The sequence below is a fragment of the Rhagoletis pomonella genome, unplaced genomic scaffold (assembly GCF_013731165.1).
Source record: "Rhagoletis pomonella isolate Grant_MI unplaced genomic scaffold, Rhpom_1.0 Rhpom_scaffold_00002, whole genome shotgun sequence".
NCBI lineage: Eukaryota > Metazoa > Arthropoda > Insecta > Diptera > Tephritidae > Rhagoletis > Rhagoletis pomonella.
This window is the reverse complement of record NW_023458556.1, coordinates 39,159,023-39,184,963: the sequence shown is the minus strand read 5'-3', so window position 1 is coordinate 39,184,963 and position 25,941 is coordinate 39,159,023. Positions and strand designations below refer to the sequence as shown.

Genomic DNA, 25,941 nt, shown 5'->3' with positions numbered 1-25,941 from the left:
CCACCACCTCCCCAGTTTTGTTGCTCTGTTGTCGATAATGAACCAACGTTAAATGCAGCTGTGCGTAATCGAGTGTAGACAAAGTGCAATAAATGTGCACTAAAAAGAACATGCAATAAGTTTGTCTTATGACCGTTGTTGCTTTTGCCTGCTATCGTTAGCAAAATGCAGGCGCCAGCGATACCAAGTCGCCGCAAAGCTGCGACATTATCGAAATAAAGAAAGAATTATTTGTTTTTCATTTGCTACTGCGATTTATTTTCTTTTCGCTATATCACTTCTCATTCCGCTCCATTGAATTCGGTTAACGGAAAGTAAGCTTTGGGTGCCTTTCACTTGTCTTATCCTTTCGATTTGTTGCACATTACTGAGCGGATTCGCTTACTACAGTTCTTAAGCTGTTGAAGTTTTCATTCACTTCCCTTAATTAAAATTCTACAAATAACCAAGAATGGAGAGATTTTTTCCTAATGAATTTTATACTTTTAACGCAAGTTTTTTTTTAACTCACCGATTTATTTTGAGATTGTTAAATATAATTTAGATAACCTGTTTTCTTCTAGAATCTTCGCAGAGAATTGAAAATTAAAATGTTAACATTTACAATAGAATTATAGAGACGAAAAGAAAAGAAAGAAGACGAAGAAGAAAGAAGTGCAATAGAAAAACCAAAATAGGCGGCGTATGAAACTCTCCCAGGAATGGACTTTACCGAAGCTTGTGTTTATTTCAAAGGAATTAAGTCCCTCGCGTATAAAGTTCAACGGCTTCCAACTTATAATACACTGCCGGCAAAACGTATTGGCACAGCAAATTTTTCGCAATATATGTAACAATTCTTTTTCCTTTTATTTTTCCGCCAATTTTTTATAAAGATATGGTTCACTCTACAACAAAAAAAAGAATAAAAATATAGTTCCTAAACTTTGTGCAAAACTCATAAAAATTCACAAAATTTTCATGCAAATTTTGAACTTTTTAATCAGATTTTTGAGAATTTTTTGGGTATGCAGACTTGTAGTACAATCAATTTTATTATAATAAAGTGCAAGTTTTAAGTAGCTTTGTTTTAACGTAGTCTCCTCCATATAAAAAAAAATTCGAAAATACTTTTTATATGGAAAAATGCAAAATACCTTGAAAAAAAAAAATTCTCAAAAATTAATGCGATTTTTGACTAACTCCTAACTTGAATGTTTTTACTAGAATTCAATGGTCTGCAGAGCTACATACTCAAAAAAATTCTAAAAAATTATTAAAATGTTGAAAATTTGTTGAATTTTCGCGAGTTTTGCACAAAGTTTAGAAATTATAGTTTTATGGTTTTTGTTGTAGAATGATCTATATTTTTATAAAAAATTGGCGGAAAAATATTAGGATACAAACTGTTGCATAAATTGTAAAAAATCAGCTGTGCCAATACTTTTTGCCGGCAGTGTACTTGCTTCTTTATGGTGCTGGAAACACTGCGCTTAACCATTTGGAGTGGCTTGATAGACGACAAAGTATTGTATGCGTGGGACTACCAAAGCAAAGTCATTGGGTGCGCCAAAAGTGTTACAGTGTTTCTTAAATATAAAAATAGCAATCAAGATTTGTTGCATAAATGAACTACTGGTAAATTTATTGAATTTATATGTCAATCTGAAGAGTGATAAATTCGTTTAATTATTTACTTCTTGAAGCCTCTTGGTGTTTCCCCAGCAATACTTGTGTTGTTGTAGTGGCTACTTAGACCTGCCAAGATCGGCTTGTTCCGCAATCGTGGTCGTTAGTCTCAAATAACGGAACACCGAGGATGTGTGCCACTCCAGCTGGGTTATTACATAGTGAGAGGGGCGCTTGTTGAGTGGGGTTTAGGGGGCATGCAAAGAAATATCTCGAGTCGTGAAAGGACTCTATGCATGCCAGACACTCATTGGGCACATCTGCATCTATCCTACTCAGGTAGGATTTTAGTCGGTCGTGAATACCGTTTATGACCTGCCGGGTCCAGAGGTTGTTTTATATACCTCTGGACTTCGTCCGTTCGTTCACATAGAAGCCTTCGTAGAAGAAGTAGTTTCGTCCACTGCGTCCTGCTAGTCCCCGGTGACCACATGGGCGCTGCATAGTTTAGATAGGTAAAACATCTTGCTTGAATGCGAATCACAAACGGGATATTTACATTTCAAACAACATCCGGCCGATTCGAGACAGACGGGGCATATATGTATAGCCAAATTATCTTGGAATGCTATAGAAGGAGATGGAGACCAAACGGGAATAAATGGTCTATATTAGTTATGGTATTAGATTTCTTTGCCTTTGTCTGACAGACCAAAACCTAAAAAGCGCACATATAGCACAAAAACTGACCTTTTTATACCGGAACGAGGTTGTATAGGAAACTATGTAATGCAGTAGGATTAAACGCGTTGATAAAGTGGAGTAATATAAGGTTCAGCCACTTCAGAATATTGGAGGACCTACTTCCAAACCTTGCGTGCCGAGACTACAAAGTATCGTCCTTTGATCTGAGGAGTTCTTTCCACACAAAGCTTTCTAGCAAGCGTTTGGAAAGAAGAAGAAGTTATCTTGAATCAGATTTCTGGTGTTGCAGTCTTTTACCACAGCGACGGTCTCCTAGCTTAACTAATAGAAATTTCATAAGCCACTAGCAACTCCTAGTGCCTAAAAATATGCTACACCCCAATCAGCTAGTACCGAACCGGATATAAATCGCGTATATACAAATACATATGTATGCCTAAAGCTGCCTATGCCAATATTTCGTATACAAAATTATGCAGATGGACTTCTCAAGTGACACATCACAAAACTTACGAAAGTAATGACGAATCCCTCAGAAACCCCTACCGAGTTTTCCAAAGGCCAAAGCGTTATAAGCCGTAGGGTCTTAAACTATACAGAGATAGTACCTAATTGTTACCACGGCCACAGCGCCCATCCAAAAAATCTTTGATTGAATAAATTTTGTATTATTAAATACATCCTTGTCCTCCCCTCTCACTGCTACTTGCTTATTTCATGAAAACGTCAAAACTATCCGTTTTAAGGAAATGAAGTATTTTACAGAAAAACACCACTTTTTTTGGCGAAAAGCTTGATTTGCTAAAGTATTCGTTAAATAAATGCACTATTTTCATATAAAAACATTCTGGAGGTCTCGCAATTTTTCGCACAGGTTCGCGAACTAGCGCCAATTTGTAAAATCTTAGGGTATATCCGAAATGTGTAGTCGGGAGTAAGCTATTGGCATTTCTGTCTATTTATGGGTCTGGCAAGTGCAATGTGAGGGTTTTTTAAAAGTCTCGGTTAGATCAATAATGTTTTACCTAAAAATTTACACTTTGTTAAGTGAAAGTGAAGTAAGAACACAAAAAAATCTATTTTATACTTGATCAGTGTTACTTAGCTTTCCCAGGGTTTTAGATCAACGGCCATCATATGAGTCACACATAGGACTTTGGATCAAAAAAAAAAATAATCATAGCCCTAATAAAGGCACTCAACCAACGTGGACCAAAGTTATGCGGTAATTTACCAAAAAAATACATATATCGACGAATTGTTAATAAAATGAAAATCTGCCTTTGAATTGAAAACTTTCCTCCTTTTTTGAAGTCAGTTAAAAATAATCTTCTTTTTTAAATGAGTGAAAATTACTTTGCACTGTCGCATGCTGCTATCAGCAAACTGCATTCTCACTGCGATGGGTAGTACTTAAGCGTTACATCATCTCATTGAATGCATTTCAAATATGACACACTTTAACTAGATGCGCGCACTTTTCCTTGTTACATGCAACATTTAACTTCAAATGCGTAAAAGTGGAGGTAAGAGCTGCAAGCATTCAGTGCCACTAAAAGCATAAACTCAACAGTGATGAATGCATGATGTGGTAACGCAATTCATCATACTCGTTCGTACTTACACATTTGAGAGGACAAAAGTGTGATGAAAATGTACATATGTACATTAAGGTGATCAAAAAAAAAGTAAAGTCGAAATTTTAATGTTATCACCCCCTAGGATTGTGCTATTCCGAAAAAAGGGGTATACCCTGTTTTTTTTATTTTGAATTCAAAAAATATTTTGGGTCGCTCAAAGTGCTCAAAGTTTTCCATTAAATTTATATGGGACCAAGTCCTCATAGAAATGGTAAAGAATGCATGAAAATCAATATTTTCCGAGTGGAAAACTTTTTTTCTCTCCAAGTGACTTCCAGTAACAATATCCAATTGTTTATTTAACCATTTTCTATTATTAACTATTTGTTATAGGACCCCTAAAAACCTCAAAAACGTAATGGAGGACACATAAAAAATCGATAGTATTAAAAAAATGGTATTATAAACAATTGGGTATTACTATCTGGGCTCTCCTGAAGAGAAACAAGGTTTTTCGATCAAAGAATATTGATTTTCAAGAATTCTACATATACCATTTCTACGAAAACGTGTTCTTCCCCATTTAAAATAAATGGAAAATTTTAAGCGATTTCAACGACCTCTAAATAATTTTTGATTTCAGAATTAACAAAAACAGGGCTCAAATTTTTTTTCGGTATAGAACAATTCTCGGGTTGAGAGCTTTAAAATTCCGACTTTACTTTTTCACATGCATTTTGGAACCACCCTAATGTGCAGCTGCTGTGAGGTGGAGATTGGTGAGAGGCAAAACATACAAACAAGATAGACTTTGCAGTTCCAATTTATAATATTCAGGTCTTACCACTTCAACATAACTTTGGACGCCATGGAGGATCAAGCGCAGAGTATCTTAACCAGCATTTAGAATTAGCGCTGAGTACTAGCACTACCTGAACTGGTACATATTCTCCCTATGCCTTTTTAAATTTGGTTGCACAAAAAATAAGATTTCGTTCTCAAAACTTGTTGAATTCCATCTCAGGCCAGTAGTTTATTCTATTAGGTATCGCATGTCCATTTCTGTTGTTGCCTAGTGACAAAAGACATGCTATTCTGGCCATACGTAGACTTTTGTCCTTGTGACTTTCCCGGCTTTGGCGAAGAACTTACTACACCTAAATCCATAGTAGATATGAGTAAAAATGCATTTTAGACGAACCCGCTTGCTAATTTTTTGGCATTTGCTAGTTTGCAGAAATGGGGAGCGTGCGTAAATTTCTGTCGTCCAAGGTATGGCCACACTTTCGCAGGTCTTGAAGTTCCTAGTTTGAAATTACATTGTTGACTTAAATATGTGCCAAAGCGATTACTTGCAGGAAAGCAATTAAAATGCATATGGCGTAATGCACAAGCAGATGTTAGAACGAGCACAAGGAATTTATCATTATTTACATACATCCACCTTATATATACATAGGTTTCTACATGTGTGTATAGAAATATGTTTACACGATTTACACCCAGCTTACACACATACATTAATGTTAAGTTTAAAATATTATACGCTCAAAAAAGAAGATTTGAGAATTGAATTGAATGTCAATCGAACCCAAGCCCCCGCCCCCTGGTCTTGCAATCGCAGAGCAGGCCTCCCTCTTCCTCTGCCAGTAAACTGCCAATTTAGTCGAAAATAGTGATGTTTCGCTTCAACTTAGGTTAGGTTCGGTTAATTGTGGCAGGCCCCTCAAAAGCGACTCTCTTAGACATTAACAGTCAATTGTGTTACCACATTACGTAATTTAGTTAGAACGGTAACTACAGGTTCTCTGTGTTAAGAGAAGCGCTGGGTGCTCAAAAAAAGTTCCACAGGTAGCTGATCTCCACTCCGGAGAGCTTTTCGGGATGTTGATGAAATGCGCACGGAGGTGCTTAAACCTTAGTCTAGCAAAAGCCGCGACGCTGAGAAGGAAGTGCTGAGATGATTTCACCTCTTCTTCCAAACAGCTGCGGCAGTAGGGATCCGGGACGATATTAAGTCCCACAGCGTGAATCCCTAACAGACAAGGTCTGGTTAGTAAACCTGGCGCTTAGTAAGCTGCAGAGGTTCCCTTGGCCGTCCGCGATCAACAACCGGCCAGAAAGACCTTGCAATTTTGCATGTCGTGGTTTTCGCCCAGCGCTCACTGAGCCGACTATGAGCCCATCTGTCCAGGAGCAGGCCACACGTTACCAACGGAACTCATATGTCATCCCAGTCCAAGGTGATGGTCTGAAGGTTGTCATGCCTAGCCAATTCATCAGCTCTGAAATTTTCAGTGATATCAATGTGTCCTGGGACCCAAATCAGCTTGATTTGAGTTGAGAGAGAGGCCAGTTTTGAGCATACCAGTAGCGACTCTCGCTCGCTGATTGCCGCTTGGCTATCAGAGTCCTAGTCGGCAAAACATTGGTGAACAGCTAATCGGCTGCCTCCTTTATAGCGGCCACCTCTGCCTGAAAGATGTTGCAGAGATCAGGCAGTCTGAACATAAGACAGTGGACATCTCCTCCAACTCTAAACAAGTGAATTCGTCTACTCACTCGAATTTATAGCCGTGGAGAGGGACGCGGGTGCAGAGTAGCGTGTACGCTCCCTGCTTGTTTGATGAGAGGAGATACTTTGTTTTGTCCTCGAGAAGGCAGAACAGACATAGCCCTTGTTTTTGCCAAGGATGTCGGCGTCATGCGTCTGCCCTTGTAAAAAATTGCACCTGAGCGGTTCATTTCTGGGCTCGGAGACGCTTTTCCCAATTCTGATGGAGCTGGAGGTATTGCTCAACGTCATTTTACACAACCGTACCCGTTTCGAAACGGATACCTGGTTCAGGCATCCCCGCGCATAGGCAAATAGATGGTGAGTATCGATCCTATGCTCGTGAGTCTTTTCCAAGATTTTTAAACTATGCTTGGAAGGTTGGAACCATTGTCATCGAATGTGAACTTGGGTTCATCTTCTCCGCTACCTTCAGTGCTTCTACCGTTCAATAAGGTAGAAAAGTTAAGGGAGAACCCTGAATTTAAGTACCTCTCTCACTACAGGAGTTTCCGTTGGTCTTGAGATCTTTCTTAAGTCACCCAACTTTCTATAAAAATTTCGGGCGTTTTTCCGGCATCTTTTTTAGCAGCGGCGTGAGTTTCGTCTTCGTACCAGTTGTTCTTTCGGGCTCGCTGAAATCTCACTTCTTCGGCAGCAGAATTTAACACAGCTTAACAAAAATAAAGTGTCGAGTTCGGGGATTAGACTATCCTTTCCTTATTTAGTTTGATACGCTGAACACATGTGTGAAGTCCGTTTTGCTCCGACGCGTTACGGCCATCATTTGCCGTGCTTTTTGAGGTTAGGAAAAACTCCTGACGTAAAACGAACTTCAGATTCCCGTTCAATGCATCTAAATACATAGGAGCAAGAAAGTCTGATCCCCGAACCCGGATACTGTTTATTATGTGTGGTTGTGAGTGAGCGAAAAATGTAGCTCACTGCTCGCTTCTTTCGCTTTGTTTGAAGAGGGCACTCTTAGAGCAGGTTTGAACGCCAAATGTCGAATATGAGTTGCGATAGCGAAGCAAGAAATTTTTTTTGTTAGTTTGTTAAAAAGTATTTCTCGTGGTATAATGAAAATTTTCACAAAAAAGTAGAAAATTAAACAAATTTAAAAGTATTCTGATAAATTCGATGAAAATTCGCTTAGGGTTTGATAAACGCGCTTGGGTATTATATATTGATATTTATATGTATATAGTATATTATATACTTTCATAAATTTTTTATTATTTAGTAAAGTCAAATGCTTGCAAACTTGTGTAATGCTGCTTGTTGGGTGTTCAACCGGCCATTAGTGCACACAAGCACTTGCTCATGCACAATGCCAACATCTTTGTATGAGTATACAACAACAAAGTAGTTAAGTAAGTAATGTGTATGCATTTGTCATTTAACAGTGACTAAGTCTGACTGTGGCTCAGGCCGAGTGGCCAAGGCAGTGGTGCGATTTAAATTTGTCATATCAAATACCAAAGCAGTTGTGTAATGTAGCAGCAATGTTTTTGTTTTGTTGTTGTTGTTGTGCATGCACGTCTGTTGGTAGCAGTGGATTTAATCTAAATTCTACGAATTTAATACATTCATTTTTCTGGCGCCGTAATGGCAGTTACAAGGCAACCTGACACACTACGAGTATGCTGTTGCATGTGAATATTTTTGAAATAACATATCAGCATGCATGCATATGGAAAACGTACCGTTTTGTTATGAAAAATAGCTTACGGCAACACCACAAACGAGCACAAAAAATTTTGAAGGACCTTTTTCATTTATTTTTACTGCACATTGCAGTGAGGCCGAGAAGTGGCTAACTTGAATGCGTTTGTACATCACATTAGGATTTATGTGCCTTAATTTTGGTACGTACGTACACAAAAACGTTAGTTTATAGTCCAAATAGCAAAAATTTTGTTTAAAGCTGTTCTCCTTTAAAATCTTTCCTTTGCATTGAATCCGCTTTATATCAGATATATGTATGTATATATTTTGAAGATAGTCTAAAATTACTAGATACTTAGTTAATTTAAATAGGTTACACTCTGACTTAGTGGATTTATTGTGCCCTTAGCCTTAGGTAAAGTTAGGTTAGAATAGTTGCGGAAAAACTTTTACATCCATGCGGCAACACAGTACCATTTTGATATCTTAAACGACGAATTACTAGAGAAGTCGTTGTAGGCGATGCCAACTGGGCAATGCCGACCACTTAACCTCTCGATGTAAGGTCGTCTGAGTTTTCCTAATAAGTTGTGTGTTCTCATAGGGTTGTACATGGGCCACATGAGCTTGGATATAGGGCCGCTAGCCACCATAAGCCACCTTTGATAAGATTTCTGAAGAATGCGGAAGAAGATTTCGTTATATATGGTTCCAGTTGCCATCAAACTTCGGCTTGGCAATGTCCTCTGGTACTTTGTCAGTGTTGTGATCTTTTTCTTATTGGTTATTTCACAAGCTCTTCCCCAATCGAAGCTACCTTATTTCCCTGCATCATCTTATGACCCAGTATCCAAAGTAGTTGGTTGTTATTTTACTTATTCCATAAAGTTCCAAAATTACTAAGTATTTTCTTCATTTTTTAATTAAAATTGTTTAGTATAGTTTACTAGGCCAAAAAATATTAAAAACTTAATTCTTAAAAGATATTCGCTTGCATCCTGTGCTGATGCTGTGTCAGTCTAAATATACTTTTTTTTTATTATAATTTAGTTTATTTTTATTAATATTAAAGATAGACAAGCAAGATTAAAATTTTTCATCACTGAAAGCAAGTTGTTTTCAATTCAACAATTTCCAAACTGTATTGCCTTAAATTTGAAAAATGTCCGAATATCTGCTAAAGTACATAGGCATATAAGGTCCTGTGCTAGGTTCTTCGAAAAAAAAATGTAAATACATACTTTTCTATCTATACCAAGCCAAATATTATACACTTACACATACATAGGTATATATATGTAAATGCATACATTCCGTTCGTATGGCTTTTCACATAACAGCAAAAGCATTTGTCCGCCAGCATTTTCGCTGTCACCATTTTGAAAAGTTTCAGTTTTTAAGCTTCCGGCTAAACTTGCTAAGTGGCGGTTCAGGCTGACTGCCGTGTGCACTGCAGATGTGTGAATGTACATACATATGTATATGTATACACAAATTTGTACATAAAGTTGCGGTCAAAATAATAGCACCATTCTGAATGGTGTTGCTTGTAACTTATGTTTATTTATTTATTTTTTAATAATTTTCATTTAAATTATATGTAGTTCGATCTATAACCGAATCCACTGAAATAAAAGTTTGAAATGGTAGAACTATATTTTAAACAAAAATTATTAAAAATAAATAAATAAACATAAGTTGTAAACAATATCTATTTGAATTCTGGTGCTATTATTTTGACCGCAGCTGTATTTATAGATCTGTATGTACCTTTTAACTACGGTGACCATCTGTCCTTTATTTTAAAGCACAGTCCTTTATTTTAATGCTCTGTCCTCTATTTCTTAATCTGTTCTTTAAATCAGCTCCAGATTTTGCAGAGGTAAATTTTTAAACCGAGAATTTGAAATAATAAAATTGTCGCTTATAAAATTTAAAGAAAACCTTCGCCAGCTTGTTTAGCACCCCACATAAGGGTTGCTATTTAATCGGTAATCATTGTACAATCTATAACTCACGAATCATTGTTAATAATGATAGAAAAATTAATATACATACTTTGAGTAAAATTCATTGTTCTCAAAGAAAAGGGAAAGGTTTGCCAGATCGCTGAGTTTCAAAACTGGCATTTAGTTTTCATAATTCACTGGAGCCTTAATTTTTCACTCATTTGGTTATTTTTTTAATGAAAGCTTATACAATTTGCGAGTGTTCAGTTGAGCCTGATTTGTGAATTTTTATTTTTATTTTTTCAGTAAAAAATGCAGAAAAAGTAGCAATTTTGAATAAAATGTATTCTACTGTTCCAGTTAATAAATGTTGCATAATAAAAACAAGTTGAAAACAATTGTATGGTTCTCCCAAAATAAAAAAAAAGTCACAGAAAAATTTTAATTATTATAAAAACATTTTCACCAAAATACATTTTTTTTTAGTTTTTGGTAAAAATTGGGATATGCAGTTTTATAAACCCTTAAATTTTATTACAATAAAGAGCAAGCCGCAAGTGGCTAAGAGTTTCCGTTGATTTTTAATATTAAATCAAACGCATTTATTTCTCATTTCGCATGCAGATGTGCTCGAAGTGTTAGCGAAAAAAATTATTAAAAATCTACGCAATCGCTTAGCCACTTGCGACTTCCATTTTATTATACTACAACTTCATGGTTTTTAAACTGCATACCAAAAACTTTTATAAAACTCAACTTTTTTTTAATCCTGGTGAATTTTTTTTCATAATATTTCAAATTTTTCTTGTGAAGTTATTTTTCATTTTGGAGGAACCCTACAATTGCATTCAATCAGGTTTTATAATGTAACATTTACTAACTGGAACAGGAGAATCGATATTCTTGAAAATTGCAACTTTTTCTGTAATTTCAAAATTTGCGCTAAACTAGTATCTTAGTAGTTTTATAAGCTTTCATTAAAAAAAAATAAGTAATCCAAATGGTTGAAAAATTAAGGCTGTGTGCTGCCAGTGAACTATGAGCATTAAATTCGAATTTTAAACCACTGTGTGCTGGCTTCGTCATGTTGTATGAATTAAATATGATAAATGCAATTTGGCACCAAGGTATGACGAAGTTCTTGATAAGGATTGGGTTTAATTTTTTAGAATCGGTTAAACCCCGTTTACAACGCCTTTCAATAAGGGAAACTTTTACAATTAAATAATATAATTTACTGGTAAATATTTGATTTTAATTACGCACGTATTCCAAAATCATTTTGGAAAAAATGTCCTTTATTTTTCGTTGGCTAATATGGTCACCGTACTTTCAAAAGCAGTTGAACAAGAGGAAACCTGAAGTATTTTTCGTGAGCCTGCAGCTCAACTAGTCTCAACTTAAGATGGCTTGATGGTTTGCAAAATTGTTGGAAGCACATCACTAAGCTTTGAGGCATATACGCATACATGTGCCTCTTGATTTCAGGTATGTATGTATGTGAGTCCAAACATGTTTGTACATTCAGGATGTACGAGCATGTAACGCTTAGTATCCAACAGTTGGGCCTTGGATTATTGTATTTTTTTTTTGTACATAGTTCACAAGCAGGAGTCACTGTTGACAGTTACAATTTCGAGAAAGTAGAGAATTTCGTTTACCTGGGAGCCAGCATTAACATCGATAATAATGTCAGTATGGAAATCCAACTCAGAATCACTCTTGCCAACAAGTGCTGCCTTGGACTGAGTAGGCAATTCAGGAGTAAAGTCCAGTATAAAAGCCACACTCTATAAGTCACTCATCAAGCCCGTGTTGGTATATGGCGCCGAGGCGTGGACAATGACAACATCCGATGAGGCGGCTCTTGGAGTATTCGAGAGAAAGATTTTGCAGAAGATTTACGGACCTTTACGCGTTGGCGACGACGAGTACCGCAGACGATGGAACCATGAGCTGTATGAGCTTTACAACGATATGGACATAATGCGGCGAATTAAAATACAGCGGCTCCGCTGGCTTGGTCATATCGTTCGAATGGATACCGACGCTCCAGCTCTGAAAGTATTCAACTCGGAACCCGCTGGTGGTAGCAGAGGAAGAGGGAGGCCCCCACTGCGATGGAAAGATCAGGTGGAGAAGGACTTGGCTTCACTTGGCGTTTGCAATTGGCGTCAGTTGGCACAGAGGAGAAACTACTGGCGTGCTTTGCTGAACTCGGCCAAAATTGCTTAGGCGGTTACAGCGCCAAATAAGAAGAAGAATAATAAACTATCGCAAATTATTTTTACAAAAACGGTGCATTAATTCATGCTACTTCTGGCAGTGTTTCAGAAAATTTTGGACATAATAAAGAGGTGGAAATCAGTCAAAATCTTGCCAGAGGTGTAATTTTTAAGTGCCTTTGAAAAGTAAATACTAAAATCATTTTTAAACACGTAAGAAAAATATAATTTAAGAAAAAATTGTCAAAATGTGTATTTAAAATTTTAAGTCAAAGAAAAGTGGCAAAAGTCGCAGGATTTTTGAGAAAAGTTTCAAAATAAGGTTATGTTTAAAAAGTCGGTGTCAGGGGGCATCGATCTCCAAAACTTGTCAATTTGACACTTTAGTTGCACAACGGTAACACTGTTCCAAAGGTTCAACTTCAACCTAATACGTCCCTATAAATTACCCTGTTCGGCATTCCCTTTCAAACAAATCCATTGCTCGTCTGCTTCTTTCATCATGTCGAAAGCAGCCGCCGCTTTAGGCCTACTCTCGTGTAAGTAGCGCATGTGCATAGGCACAACAAATTTTTGCATATTTTTTAACGAAAAAACAGTTGAGTAAACAATTGAGCGCTCGTGCAACGGCAATTTAATAAACATGCGTAAACAGGTGCTTATTTACATAAAAGTGCAGATACGCGACCACATGCAACCGCATGCAGATGCAAATTTATACACCTGTTTTTGACGTACATAAATATACATGCATGTATTCTTTAAAGCTTTGGCATATGGTAGGGGGTAAAAAAATTCTCTGATTGTCTAGGAACTAATCTAAAACAGACAAATATTGGGTTAGTATTGCAACTAATGCGTAATTAATCCACTAGCACCCCTTGATGCACAATCTACGTAATGTACCACTTACAGTGTGGTTTTGAATGAACTAATTTGCAAATCAAGGTAGTGGTTTATGCCGACTATGTTAACAAACTTGTATCTGGTCAATTTGCTTCGATAGTGAGCGAAATTATGGATTGCGCTCTAAGGAAAGTAGATGGTTGGGTTACAAACTCTTCGCTTAGCGCGAATCCGAAGAAACAAATAAAACAAAATTTTCCAAATTTATCAAACCTAAATTCAGGGATGCAGAACTTAATCTCCCACAAAGAGTAAAATAACTGCATTAGCTCTGGATCCCAGAATTAATTGGTAGCCTAACACCAAGGTGACGGAGTGGTTTGTCCAACCAATTTGAAATACTTATTTAACCAATTATGTCTTTTGATGAATGATGCCATTAAAAATTTACCATTGAAATGACAGCTCCCATATATGTATAGTGAAAATCAGTTCAGCACTTTACTAAAACATAATAAATATTTGGCGTTTATAGTTTCGCAAAGTGTTTGGTCGAGCTTCTCCTTCAAATTGTGAAAATTTGGCGATCTATAATCTTACGCCATCTCCGAAGGGAAAACCGATTTAATGAGAAGCTTTAGAAACAACTTTAATTTAAAATTAAAATTTTAACTCTAATTTTAGATGCAGCTCGGGCCAGAGGTCGCACCCGGGTCCAACGGAGTGGTGGTACGCACTTTTAACTAGAGCTGATAAGCTAGCGAGAGTGGTTCCGTTCGAGATTTTCGATGTTTGGATAGAAAAAATTCCATACTATTGATAATACCGTGAAGTAATAGGAGCCCGAGGAAAGATTTCACATTGCCTGATTTAAAAATTTGCCCTTAACAGTTTTGAGGCAGCCGAATGCCAGAACATAAAACGTGAAATCTATTTCATTATCTCACCTGTTTATTGCGTCATGAGTATCGTTTAATTTTTTCAGACTTCTATGTTTCTTTTCACATTAATTCAAAAACAAAAATCATTGAACTAAATATTTTGCTTTGCGCGTCAGTACAAGCGATGTGTAACTTATAAAAAAGCTTTATATTATCGATACTAGATAAAAACTATCGATAGTAATGCAAAGAAGTAAAAAATTCGATTAATCCATATTGACATCGATAGTTTGCCAGCTCTACTTCTAACCACTCGGCACAGTGGCGGCTAGGTTCATACTGATGCTGAACCGAATACGATTAACTACATGGATACCATTTCAACGAATATACAAACTAAATTTTTTTATGATTTTGAACTCACAAAACCACAGTGAGTTGCGCAGCTGCTGACACTTCTCACGGCATTGGGTTAGTTGGTTAGTACATTCAGTGCTCAGTAATGGTTTTTGTATGTTTCGAGAAGGCTGCCATGGACGGAAATGCGCTTACCTCACTAATGTACATTCATATATACTTACTGAAATATGTACATATGTATATGTTTTTATTAATGTTGATTAAAGGTAACCCTCAAGGAAAATATGAAAAGTCTATTTGAAAGTAATATCGAAATATTCCTCTTCGCTGCATATGGATTATGGAAACAGAGTGAAAACAGTGTTTCCACTTCACCTATTAAGGAAGATTTGCGGAAGTTTACTGAAGAACTTTTTGGAAAAAAGTTTCACTATGCATTCCATGGACAGGGAGGAGGACATCGTATATTAAATGGAAATGTTTCCATGCTTCCTTGGAAAGTGCACAGCATACACGGAGGAATATTTCCTAGAGGGTACATATGTAGTATATGTATACAAGTATGCTTAAGCAAATATAGTACATGTAAAAATATTTTTTTTTTTTATTTAGTTTGCATGCAAGTACGAGAACGAGAGGGCGTTTGCGGCTTTGAATGGTGGTGGTCAAAGGCTGGTGAAATGTAGAATAGTAATCGAGTGCAGCTGCTGGGCAGTTACTGAGGTCAAGGTGCGTTTATGCAGTTGGTTGTCATTGCAGTGCCCCATAGTAGCATAAAACATATGGATTATTGCCTCCTACATTGTGTTTTTTAATTTTATCAAGAGCATAATAGTGGCCGTAACCGAGTCGAGATAAAACACGAAAATGTTGCAGCATTATGATAATTAATGCAAAACAACAAAAATTTCGCTGTTTGAATTTCAATGCAAATATGTATAAATGTATGTAAGTTTGAATGTATGCATGCGTTAACAAGGCATATACAACTTACACCTGCAATGATAAGTCTTGTTCATTGTGAGCGTTGAATTTGTAGGATTTTGTGATTCATGCAGTCGACTTCGGTCTATTCCTGGCATTTAATTTAAAAACATTTTTGGTTGTGCTAGTACATATCGGTTACAATTAACTTAGTTTGAATGTTTCACATTTGCACTTCAATTTATACTACCTAGCACCGTTAATGAACAAAAGTTCAGAAAATAGTTTTTCTACATAATTTCCAGTTGAATTTCGGAAAGGATTTTGGAAAGTGTAAATTGGATTTTAGAACAGCCAACTGGATTTTGGAAAACGTCAATTGGATTTTAGAATCGTCAATTGGTTTTTAAAAAATTTAAAGTGAATTTTAGAATTCTCTGAATAAATTTTGCCGTAACCAGCTTTTTAATTGCGGTATTTTTCTGTTTAATATTTAACGTAACCTCTTGTTCAATTTTAATATACATTATTTTGTTAAAACCAAATAAAATGTATTTATAAACTGATCTTTCAGCAATATTTAAAATTAATCAGAATAAAGTCTATGTATGTATAGTGTATGAATCATTAAAAAATCCAATTGATGGTTTCTAAAATCCAATTGCCGCTTTCTAACTACAATCGAACTGGAAAGGTTGTAGATTAAACCTCAATCCTCGAACTCTCTTTTTAAGGGAAGAAAATTATATCAGAAGAAAGGAAGAATAATTATTCTCTTAATTCGGCGCATAAAATATTTGCAAACGTATGGAATTCTAAATATGATGACAAAAAAGTGCAAACGAGAAAATCACATATTCATCGTGTAAATTTACCAAAAATTTTTAAAAATAAACAAAAATATACTCGATTTATAGTCGCATTTTTAAACAGATTTTTTAGAGTGAAGGTAATAATGCAATTAAGTGTTAATTTTTTTTTTTTTATAATTTTACTAAGCAAAAGTTAAATTTGAATGTAGCGAAAATAGCGATTTTCAACGATTATTTTTCGTTTGGAATTTTTGTTGAATATTAAGGAATTTATTGTATCGCCTCGATAAATCGCGTTGTTATTCTTTGTTCAGTTGAAAGCTTAGAAATTCGGCTAATGTGTGTGAAAAGATTGCCTGCAGAAAATGGCAGATATTTAAGTGGTATTTCTTTACTTAGAAAATGTAAAAAAAAAAATTTAAAAACGCTACTAGTATATAGTAGCACAAATTTAGAGCTATTTTATTACTAAAATTAAACTTTTTAGATGAATTTGAGGCCAGCATATGAATCCATTTAAATAAAAAAAAAAATAGTTTTCGAGTTATAAGCAAAAGTTATGTTTTCTAGGATCTTTCGGTCTTGTTGCAAGAAATCTCGAGAAATGTATTGTTTTTTTTCGGAATATAATATAATATATATAATATAATTTTTTTTATTTAAATTGGTGTCATTCTCCGAACTTAGCTCAGTTTGTAGACTAATGGCCTTGGACGCTGGGGTCGTTGGATCGAGTCCCAGTGAATAAGTCTGATGAGGAGATGTGGTGATCTCCGAAACAGAAGCTACAAGTTCTACCAAAATGTAAATTGTTGTTTTTTTTAAGAAAAGTTTTTGCGAAAATTAAACGATATTAAAAAAATATATATTTTTTTAACAATAAGAACTACATATTTTAGGAAATTGAATTAAATGAGCAAAATATTAAATATTGAAAAAAATTTTAAAAAATATTTAATTAGAGCTAATTTAATAAATGTTTCTGAGTGCGGCTGTTAGTCTTTGTTTTTTTCTTTGCAATTAACCAGGGGCGTAAAACGTCCATTTCTGTTCACATATTCACTATATTCCCCCTTCACTTAGGTATTAAATGTTCAACACAGTCTTCAAAGTCTCAAAAGAAGTTTCACATCAAAAATTTGATTGACGTCTATTAGGTTACGATATCAACAATGAATAGCCGCAAATACGTAAAAAAGAAAACGTTCGATGGTGTGGTGCAAAACTCGTATAAATAGCCGTGGTTCTGAATTACCAGTTTAATCAGTCACAGTTTCTACTCCAGCGCCAAGGGTTTCATCGCAACGTGCCTCCCTGTGATAACTAAGCTCGTCAAAATCGACCTGCACTATCCATGTTGGCGCATCTATAGAACACATGATGGACAACAATTCTTCCAAGGAAGGCATTTGGATCCAATACCTATAGCTCATGAAATGCGGACTACAGCTAAGAAAGTATACTATTTCCATAGAATTATCAACGCATGAATTTGGGTTTTAGAATGCAAAAGTTGTGAAAATTCGGCAAGAAAATACTAATAAAAAAACGCTTTTTTTATACAAAAAAAAACAAAACCCTAAGCTTTATTTTTCATTTCCATTGAGTAGCAAAAATCACTACACTCGCCCCCACACATACACATATCTACAAGTACACACAATTCCACTTACCATGCTGGTCGGCACTGCCTTGAAACAAATTGCGCACGTAGTTGAAAAATCGCCGATGCAACGGTCGACGCCGATGTCGCGACATACGCCGCCCTTGTTCGACGTCATCGCCTGACTTGCTGTCACCCACGCCATCATCGCCAGCGTCACATTGTGACGCATCGATGACAATTTCAACACTGCGTTGCGCTGATTTGGACGACGCCAATTTGTTACGTTTCATCGCAGCGCTTGAAGGAACAATTAAAGCATCACTGGCACTCGCGCCGAGCCCAGCTATGCTGACTATTTGACCACTGCCACCGCACGATACATCGGTGTCCAGAGCAGCGGCAGCTGTCCCCGCCACAGCTGCTGTCGGCTGTTGCTCAATGACATGTGACGACATGGTGGAGTGGTGACTGGCGTTGGCATTGGCATTGGCATTGGCCGCGTTGCCGCGATATATTAACTCCATGTCGTTGGACATTTGACGCAGCGCATGCAGGCCAGAGTGCGCGCTACTGCTCGTGCTAATGCCTGTCGCTGTGGTTGCTGTGTGTGTGCGCTCCGTGCCGCCCACGCTGTTATGACCATTGTTGGCCATGCCGCCGGCGCTACTGCCACCGCCATTCAATCCCATGTAGTAGGCGCTGTTGGGGCGCTGCGAATGTGAATGTTGCACTTGTGGACCAGCCATAGTGTGGTGAGTGGGGTTGCGCTGTCGCCTTTAGTTTGCTTACAAACAGCAAGTGGAACACAATTTTCTTTGAGTTTTCTTTTTTGTTTTAGCAAATTTTGGTAGTTGCTGTTGAAATTTAATTAAACTAATATATTTTTGGTTTTATTAAAAGGTGCCTAACAGCTATTGATATAGGGTTTGAAACAATGGATTTTTTTTCTTGTAATTTAAGTAAAGAATTAGCTTTTCTTAATTCGAAACTTTAGGATTTAAATTTTTATAACATTTATTTATAATATATTATTGTTCTGACAATTTTTTTCAGCTTGTAGAATATTTTTTTTTTTTGGTTTACTAAATAAACTAAATCATTTTTTTTGTTGCTTTAAGCTACATTTTTGGCCTGATTTTTAACGCTGCACTGCACTTAGCTTCACTTTTGTGTATGCAGCATTGCATAGCACAGCTTAGCATAGTAGGAATTGCGTGCAACCAGCTGCTGAGAAGCTAAAAATCTGTGACGCTGTTTGTTGCAAAACATGTTTCCACATTTTTAATGGATTTTTTTGGCACCTTCTCTTTCGTCGCGACACTTTCAATTAAACTACTTTTCACATGCGCTTTCATTACCACAATTGCTTTATCACTCTTTCTACTTTCGCTTTTTTCGCAAACTCATTCATTTTTTTTTTTATTAAACTTTTCCTAATTAATTTTTACTTTTTGATTATTTAGTTGGCTCGCAATTTTTTGGCACTTATTCAACGCTCTTCTTTCTTATTGCTGCTGCTGCTGCGTCATCGCACGCCTACTTGCCGCATTGCATGGCACAATCTTTAATTAATATCGATTACATGCGTCGTTTTGTGCAGGCGTTGCGAAAACACAAGAAAACCATGAAAATTAATCGCTCAGCTGCAAAAGCGTAACATGCATCTGCGATAAACTTATTTCAATACACTTGCGCATTTCATGCGTCAGCGTTGGTAAAAACGCGTTTATGTAGCAAGTAAGTTAGTTTCATGATAATTTTTTATTTATTTATTTACTTTATTTTTTTTGTTGTTTGCGCTCGTTACAACGTTTTTTCATTCATTGCCCATGACTAGCCACTATTACTTAGCTGATATTATGCACACATTTTTTTCTTCAATTAATTCCACATTGTCAGTGACGTTCGACCAAACGCCTCCTAACAGCAGCGTCTGATGCTACTATTGCTGCTTCCAATGCATTGCTTATGACGACGCCATTGCCGCCGCTGATAACCAATAGACAGGCGTTGACGTTGTTGACCGCAACAAGTGTTTGTGCCACACAAGTGTTGTTGTTGTTGTTGTTGTTGCGATTGTTTTTAGCGCGGACGCTGCTGGCTTTTGTAAGCGGCGCAAAAAAATTGCATGCATTCATCAGCAAAGGCGGTGGCATTTTAATTTTATTTGCTAAAAATATTTAAACGACATTATTTTTTGCTTATACATACATTTATACATACATATGTACATAAATATTTAATTTTTTTTTATTTGGTTTAGTAGCTGCGTACGCTTGCTTGCACTCTTTTCATTTTAATTTTTTTATATGTGGCATATGTTAATTGGCTTATTTTAATTATTAGCACATCTGCAAGTAAAAGAGAGAAAAAAGAGAATTGCAAATAATATTTGTATGTACATAATTAGCGTAATTTTGTTTAGCGTAAAGCGTGTTGCTTTTAAAATTGTTGTGCTTTAAGGTGTGTGCAAATAAAGTTGTGATTAGAATGATAAGTTTGAAATGTAAAGTATAAAGAATCAGCGCTAGTAAAGATGAGAAAAAAAATGAAGCGCATGCCACATTTAAAATTGATTTCATGCATACAAAAAAAGCATTGTCCTTTATAATGCATAGCAGCTTATTCGGTAAATGGAAAAATATAAGTGAAAATAGACCTGGCAGAAATTCGCGGAGTTGTTCCTTTTCAAGGCATTACTAATAAGAGTAAGTGCGCCTGTGCCACACTGGAGAAGTGAATCTTACGTTACATAGGTATCTACTTTGTCTCATAACCACTATAAAAATGTATGTACAAATAAATATACATATACATATGTAGAGGGTAATGAGCAGGCAACTTTTTTCGATAGAAAAGAAAACGCCATTAATTTTAACGTGTTTTCCACTCATTCCGTTTTTTTTTGTATATTGACGAGCAAATACTATTTTCAATTAAAAACCCCAGATGCCCATTTTTTTATTTGAAGTTTGCCATTATCCAAAATGCCGACGTTTCTCAAAGACGGACAAAAAGTAGCTGACCATCGATGTCCGCCTATGGGAGCCTTCACTGTATCTGCATACCTATTTCATTGGTTCAAAATTGTGAATAAAACGTCAGGCTAGTTAATGGGGCAGTCCAAAGTGACGGATGGAACATTTTAAATCGTTATGGCTCAAACTTTTAGTAAATTCTCTTTAACCATTGATTTGACAAGTGTCAAACAGCTAACACTTGAAGACAGATGGCAGTTTAATACGAAACTGATAAAGTATAAAATTTTATTACATAATTTACACGGAAATTTAACATTTCCAAGCGTGACGGGTGGGACAACGATGACACCCGCTTCTCTGAGTTGTTGAATTCATTCCCCAATTTTAGACAAACTATAAATATTTCGTCCATGGCGGCTTTCTTGAATGTAGTTAGTAGAATGTTAAGTACCCTTTTATGCCTTAATGGCATTATTATATTTTAAAATTAAAAAAACCTTATTTTTGGCTGTGACGGGTGGAGCACCATTTTGTGACGGGTGGGACGAGTCACCTTTTAGGACACATAGTTCGTGAGTAAAATGTCCACTGCTGATTTGATGAGAATATTTATTATATTTTTAATAGGGCGACCTCATTTAAAATATAGGAAGCTTAAGAATTTGCATGTTACGTTAAAAAATACATATTTTGCATTTTTTGAACGCTTTAACTTCTTGCCATAAATTTGTTTTTCTAATAACTTTGCACATTTTTAAAGCTCATGAATTGTTATTTACCTTTAGTAGATAACGAATGCCTTGAAAACTTGATGTAAACATATTAAAGTATATATGCATTTATAACAATATAATAGAGAAAATAGTGAACAATTGATAAAAATGTATTTCTAAAGATTTGTTCTACCTGTTTTACTATTTTTACAGATTAAACACAATTTATGTAATTTATTTTTTTTATATGAGGTGTCCTCTTCGCTGGAATGGCCCTAATATAATCTTATAAGCTTAAGGTTATATTTTATCTTTTTTCTATCTTTATTCCTACTTCTTCCCTTTTCGTTCTAATATTGATAAAAATATCGATAACAAAGTCGATTAAAATATCGATAAAAAAAATCAAATATTATATCATTGACAGTATCGATAAATATGTTTATGAATATGTCAATTAATATATATATATTTTTTTATATCGATAAATATATCATTAAAAATACCAATTATTACATCGATAAAACTATCTTTAAATGTATTGATAACAATCTCGATTATTAAGTCGATAACAATATCGTTAAGTACATCGAAAACAATATCGATAAATATAACGAAAATTTCGAATTATTCTCGAAATAGAGCCAGGAGTCCCGAAAATCTCATTGCCTTTATGTTAAGATTTCTTTCTCTATCTTCATCCTTACTTTATCGATATCCTTATCCTCATCTTTTTTCTTAATATTTATCTTTATTTTTAGCTTAATGATTATCATTTTCTTCGTCTACATATTCCCCTTCACTTTTGCTTTATGTAAGTAAATAGTTTAAATCAATCTTAATCTTAATTTTTTCCTTTACCTTTACGAATTTTTGTTTTTGGTTTTGTTTTTGTTTTTGTTTTTGGTTTTGTTTTTGTTTTTGTTTTTACCTTTGCCTTTATCCTTTTATTCAATCTATGTACGTACTCACCTTAACTTTCATTCTTGTATTGGTCTTATCTAAGTCTTATTCTTTAACTTTTTATTGTCACGTTTTTGTTAAATTAATACAATGTGCATACATTTAAGAAGCAGTTACTTTCGTCCCAACCATTTCCGTGCGCAATTTCCGTTGAATATGCAACAAAAATAAGTTGTCCTGCACCTAAATAATACATATTTACTGAGTCTGTTAACTCAAGAAGTGTGCGCTGACTACTTTGAATTGGATAGGTGAACAAGTACCAATGCTCTCTGTATTACCATCGGCGAATTCGGCGTCTACAACGAAACGTTTGATCGACTTCATTGCGGTCCACTACTTAGTAGGGTGTAGCACTAGATTCCAGTATAAAAAAATACATAAGGCTACATCTACCTCCATATCAAAAATCGAAAAACCAAAGCGGTCATCATGTGATAGATGGAAGCCACGCTTGGCAACAACAGGCAGTCAGCATATTTGCTATTACACTTTTAACTCTGCTCTCTGGAAGCACTATTCTGAAACCCAAGCGAGCAATAATTCCGCTCATTACTTCATGAGCGCTGACGAAGTAGGTCAAAATTTTCAAATTTTGATTAAAAATTTTAAAGTATGCGGTTTTTCGGTTTAAAACGACTTCAAATTTTATTCTTATCTTTGCAGACCTAACGTAGAATTTATTAGGAATTTTTCATGGAACATTTTTCTTGCCTTAATTCAAAAAACTCTTCAAAAAACAAATTTGGAAATTCGTTAAAGGATTGATATGCTATAAAAAATTATTCCTCGGAAAATTTTGCTAGGAGACTAATATAAAAGTCTCTAAAAATCTATGCCAAAAAGAAATAACAGCCAAATTCAATTTTAAAAAAATTCTTTTTAGAAATTATTTAGGCCAGAACATGACAATATAAACCAATAGGCCATAAAATAATGGGAACTAACTTTTGCAAATCCCCTGGATATGTATACTTTGAGAAAATACTACCAATGTTGGGAGCAGTGTTGCCGTTTTAGCCCTTTGGTGGCTAGATTTAGCTACCACATACTTTTTTTGGCCACATAAATTTAAAATTGCCTCTACACTTTTTTTAGCTTTTTGGATAATTTATTCATACTTGGCATGAAAAAGTTGTATATACTTAATTTGATATATTTTTTTCATTTATGTAAGAGATGAATTTTTAAACTAAGAAAGAGTGATATATATACATATATGTATTGTATGTTCCTTACGCTTTTATACATACATATTGTAAAAGGGTTAGGGCTGTTAACTTATCTATTAACGTTTTAACTATAGTTTAAAATAGATAAGTTTACGGCCCTTAATATACTTAATTTGTTAAATGGCCCATCAAGTCGATTGACCGTGTATGTTCTTGTGGTGTGATTGTACCAGCTGCTGGTGCGACTTCAAAAACTAAAAAGTATTTTGGCGGAAATTTCTTGCACCATATGAGTCAAAGCCGTGTGTGTGGAGGATTAAGTTCCCGATATTGCAGTTGTGAATTAAAAAAAAAAAAAACAATGTTTAACAAAACGCTAAAAAAAATTATGAAATTTCGGCTCTAATCATTTCGATCTTTCCTCGACCTCATTTGTATGAAATGAATATTGTAGCAGCATGCTGGTAAGTTATATGCTTCGAACCTAATGGTAAAATCACTTGATGGAGCCAGCAAGCTGGTGTCGTATATTTTCCCTTAAATACAAAACGGTTGTTGGTTGGAAAAATATTTGGTTTTTTTTCCAGAGTTCATTGTTTTTCTATACCATTACTTATTGAAAATGTTTTCGTGTATGCTTATACATGTATATGTAAGTAAACCACAACGACTTTTTTTTAGCTCTTTTTTAGCCCTTTTTTTAAGGAATTTGGCTACCACTAAAAATGATTCGCGGCAACACTGGTTGGGAGTGGTTGAAATTGCGGTAGAATTGTCACACAGTATAACTAAAATGCTTACGCACTGATGAGCTAATTATAAACAACATTGTTTGCCCAAAAGGTGGTTCAAACTAGAAAACGTGGTAAAATAACAAAAAAAAAACAAGACAACAGCTGCATCGCTGCAGTGTTGTAGTGTTGTAGTGCAAGCAATGTTTGTTCAACTGTTGCAATGTAAATATACATACATATGTATGTATGTGCGTTACATACATAAACGCACAAGGCGACGACGACAGCTAACGCACGAATGCGTCAATTTAATGTATTTACACTTGCAGGTGTTTTTGCAGATAAAAATACAAATTTATAGACAAATATATGCAATCAAAATTACACTCAATACTGGGTGTACGCACTAAAGTTTGGCCTCCAATTCAAACAGCTGTAATATTTGTCTACGTATGTAAATATGCGCTGTGGGCGATAATTGTTTAAAATCCAAATATTACACTACATTTTGCGAGTAGTAATGGCCATGTGAAGCTTTGAAGGTTTCCAGATTTTTTCGGTTTTGCTACAAAATAAAATGTTAGTCTTACAGCTGTAAAATTTTATTGCCACAATTTTTTTTTTTTTTAATTTTTTACTTTTACTGACCTATTTTGCACGCTTAGGCAAGCACCTTCCACTCTTCCTCACACTAGCTTATTTGCGGTTGCGCAGCATGCAACTCCTCGGGCACCACCACATGCCAAGTTGAGTGCAGTAACTTTTTCGCTTATGCAAAATAAAACATCTGCGTGATGAATATGCAACTTGTAGTCGGCAAGAAGTGGAAAAATGTTGCAAAGTTGAGGGCAGTGAAGTGTAGAGCAATTTGTTGGGTTCCCTATGCTCGACCGCATCGAATTTCTCACTTTGCATATTACTTTGCTGTTGGTTTTTTTTTTTGGTTTTTCTTTTTTGAGTCGAGTGCAGCTGCTCTTCCAAATGTGGTTTGGCTTTTTAAAAAGTAAAAGTACTTTGTAAAAAGTTTGACTGGTTGATGGTAGAAATGTTGTGCACCTTGTGAAGTTTATTGCCGGTGAAAAGCGGTTAGCGTTGGCATTTTGTGTGACTAATGCGTCATTTGAAGAGTTTTTTTTTTTCTTTTCTTACCAGTCTTTTGTGAGTTAGAATTTTCTTTTTAATCTAACTGGACGTTTGAGCGACATTAATCATAGTTTCTTTCTCCGAATAATTGCCGTCAGTCAAGCATATCGCATAGCATATCATTTTATGTGCATACCTACATATGTTTTTATGGCAGGGGAATAAGAAATAAATTTTATATGCTAATGCTCGCATTCATTTCGTTTTACTGCAGCTCGTAAGCATTGGTTTTGAGCAAATCCTATTAAATCTACAGGCCATCGGGAGAGACAACTGAATCTGGAATTCAAGAAAACTATCAAAATGGCAAAATCACAAAAAAAAGTTTGATGAATTCATTGCGAAGCTAAATTTGTATTTTAAATCCTGATGTGCAACCATTGTGGAAGTTATAAAACTAAAACATAGCATAGCGATAGTTAAACTGTAAGTGCAAAAGTGCAATTAAAAGTTTTTGTACATCACTGAAGTACATGGCTATACTCGGGGGCCTGAGCTTTTACGATATTCTACACCG

The 25,941-nt window shown here is 35.5% G+C and overlaps 1 protein-coding gene across 1 annotated transcript in view; it reads right to left on the bottom strand.

Moving 5' to 3' along the window:
• Window positions 1-18,552, bottom strand: part of LOC118733582 — a gene marked incomplete in the record, with an annotated part of 50,190 nt that extends 31,638 nt beyond the window's left edge. The window contains 1 exon segment of the mRNA XM_036463026.1: window positions 17,786-18,552. Within this exon segment, the coding sequence (XP_036318919.1) occupies window positions 17,786-18,464 (679 nt within the window).
• Between the last annotated feature and the right edge of the window lie 7,389 nt (window positions 18,553-25,941).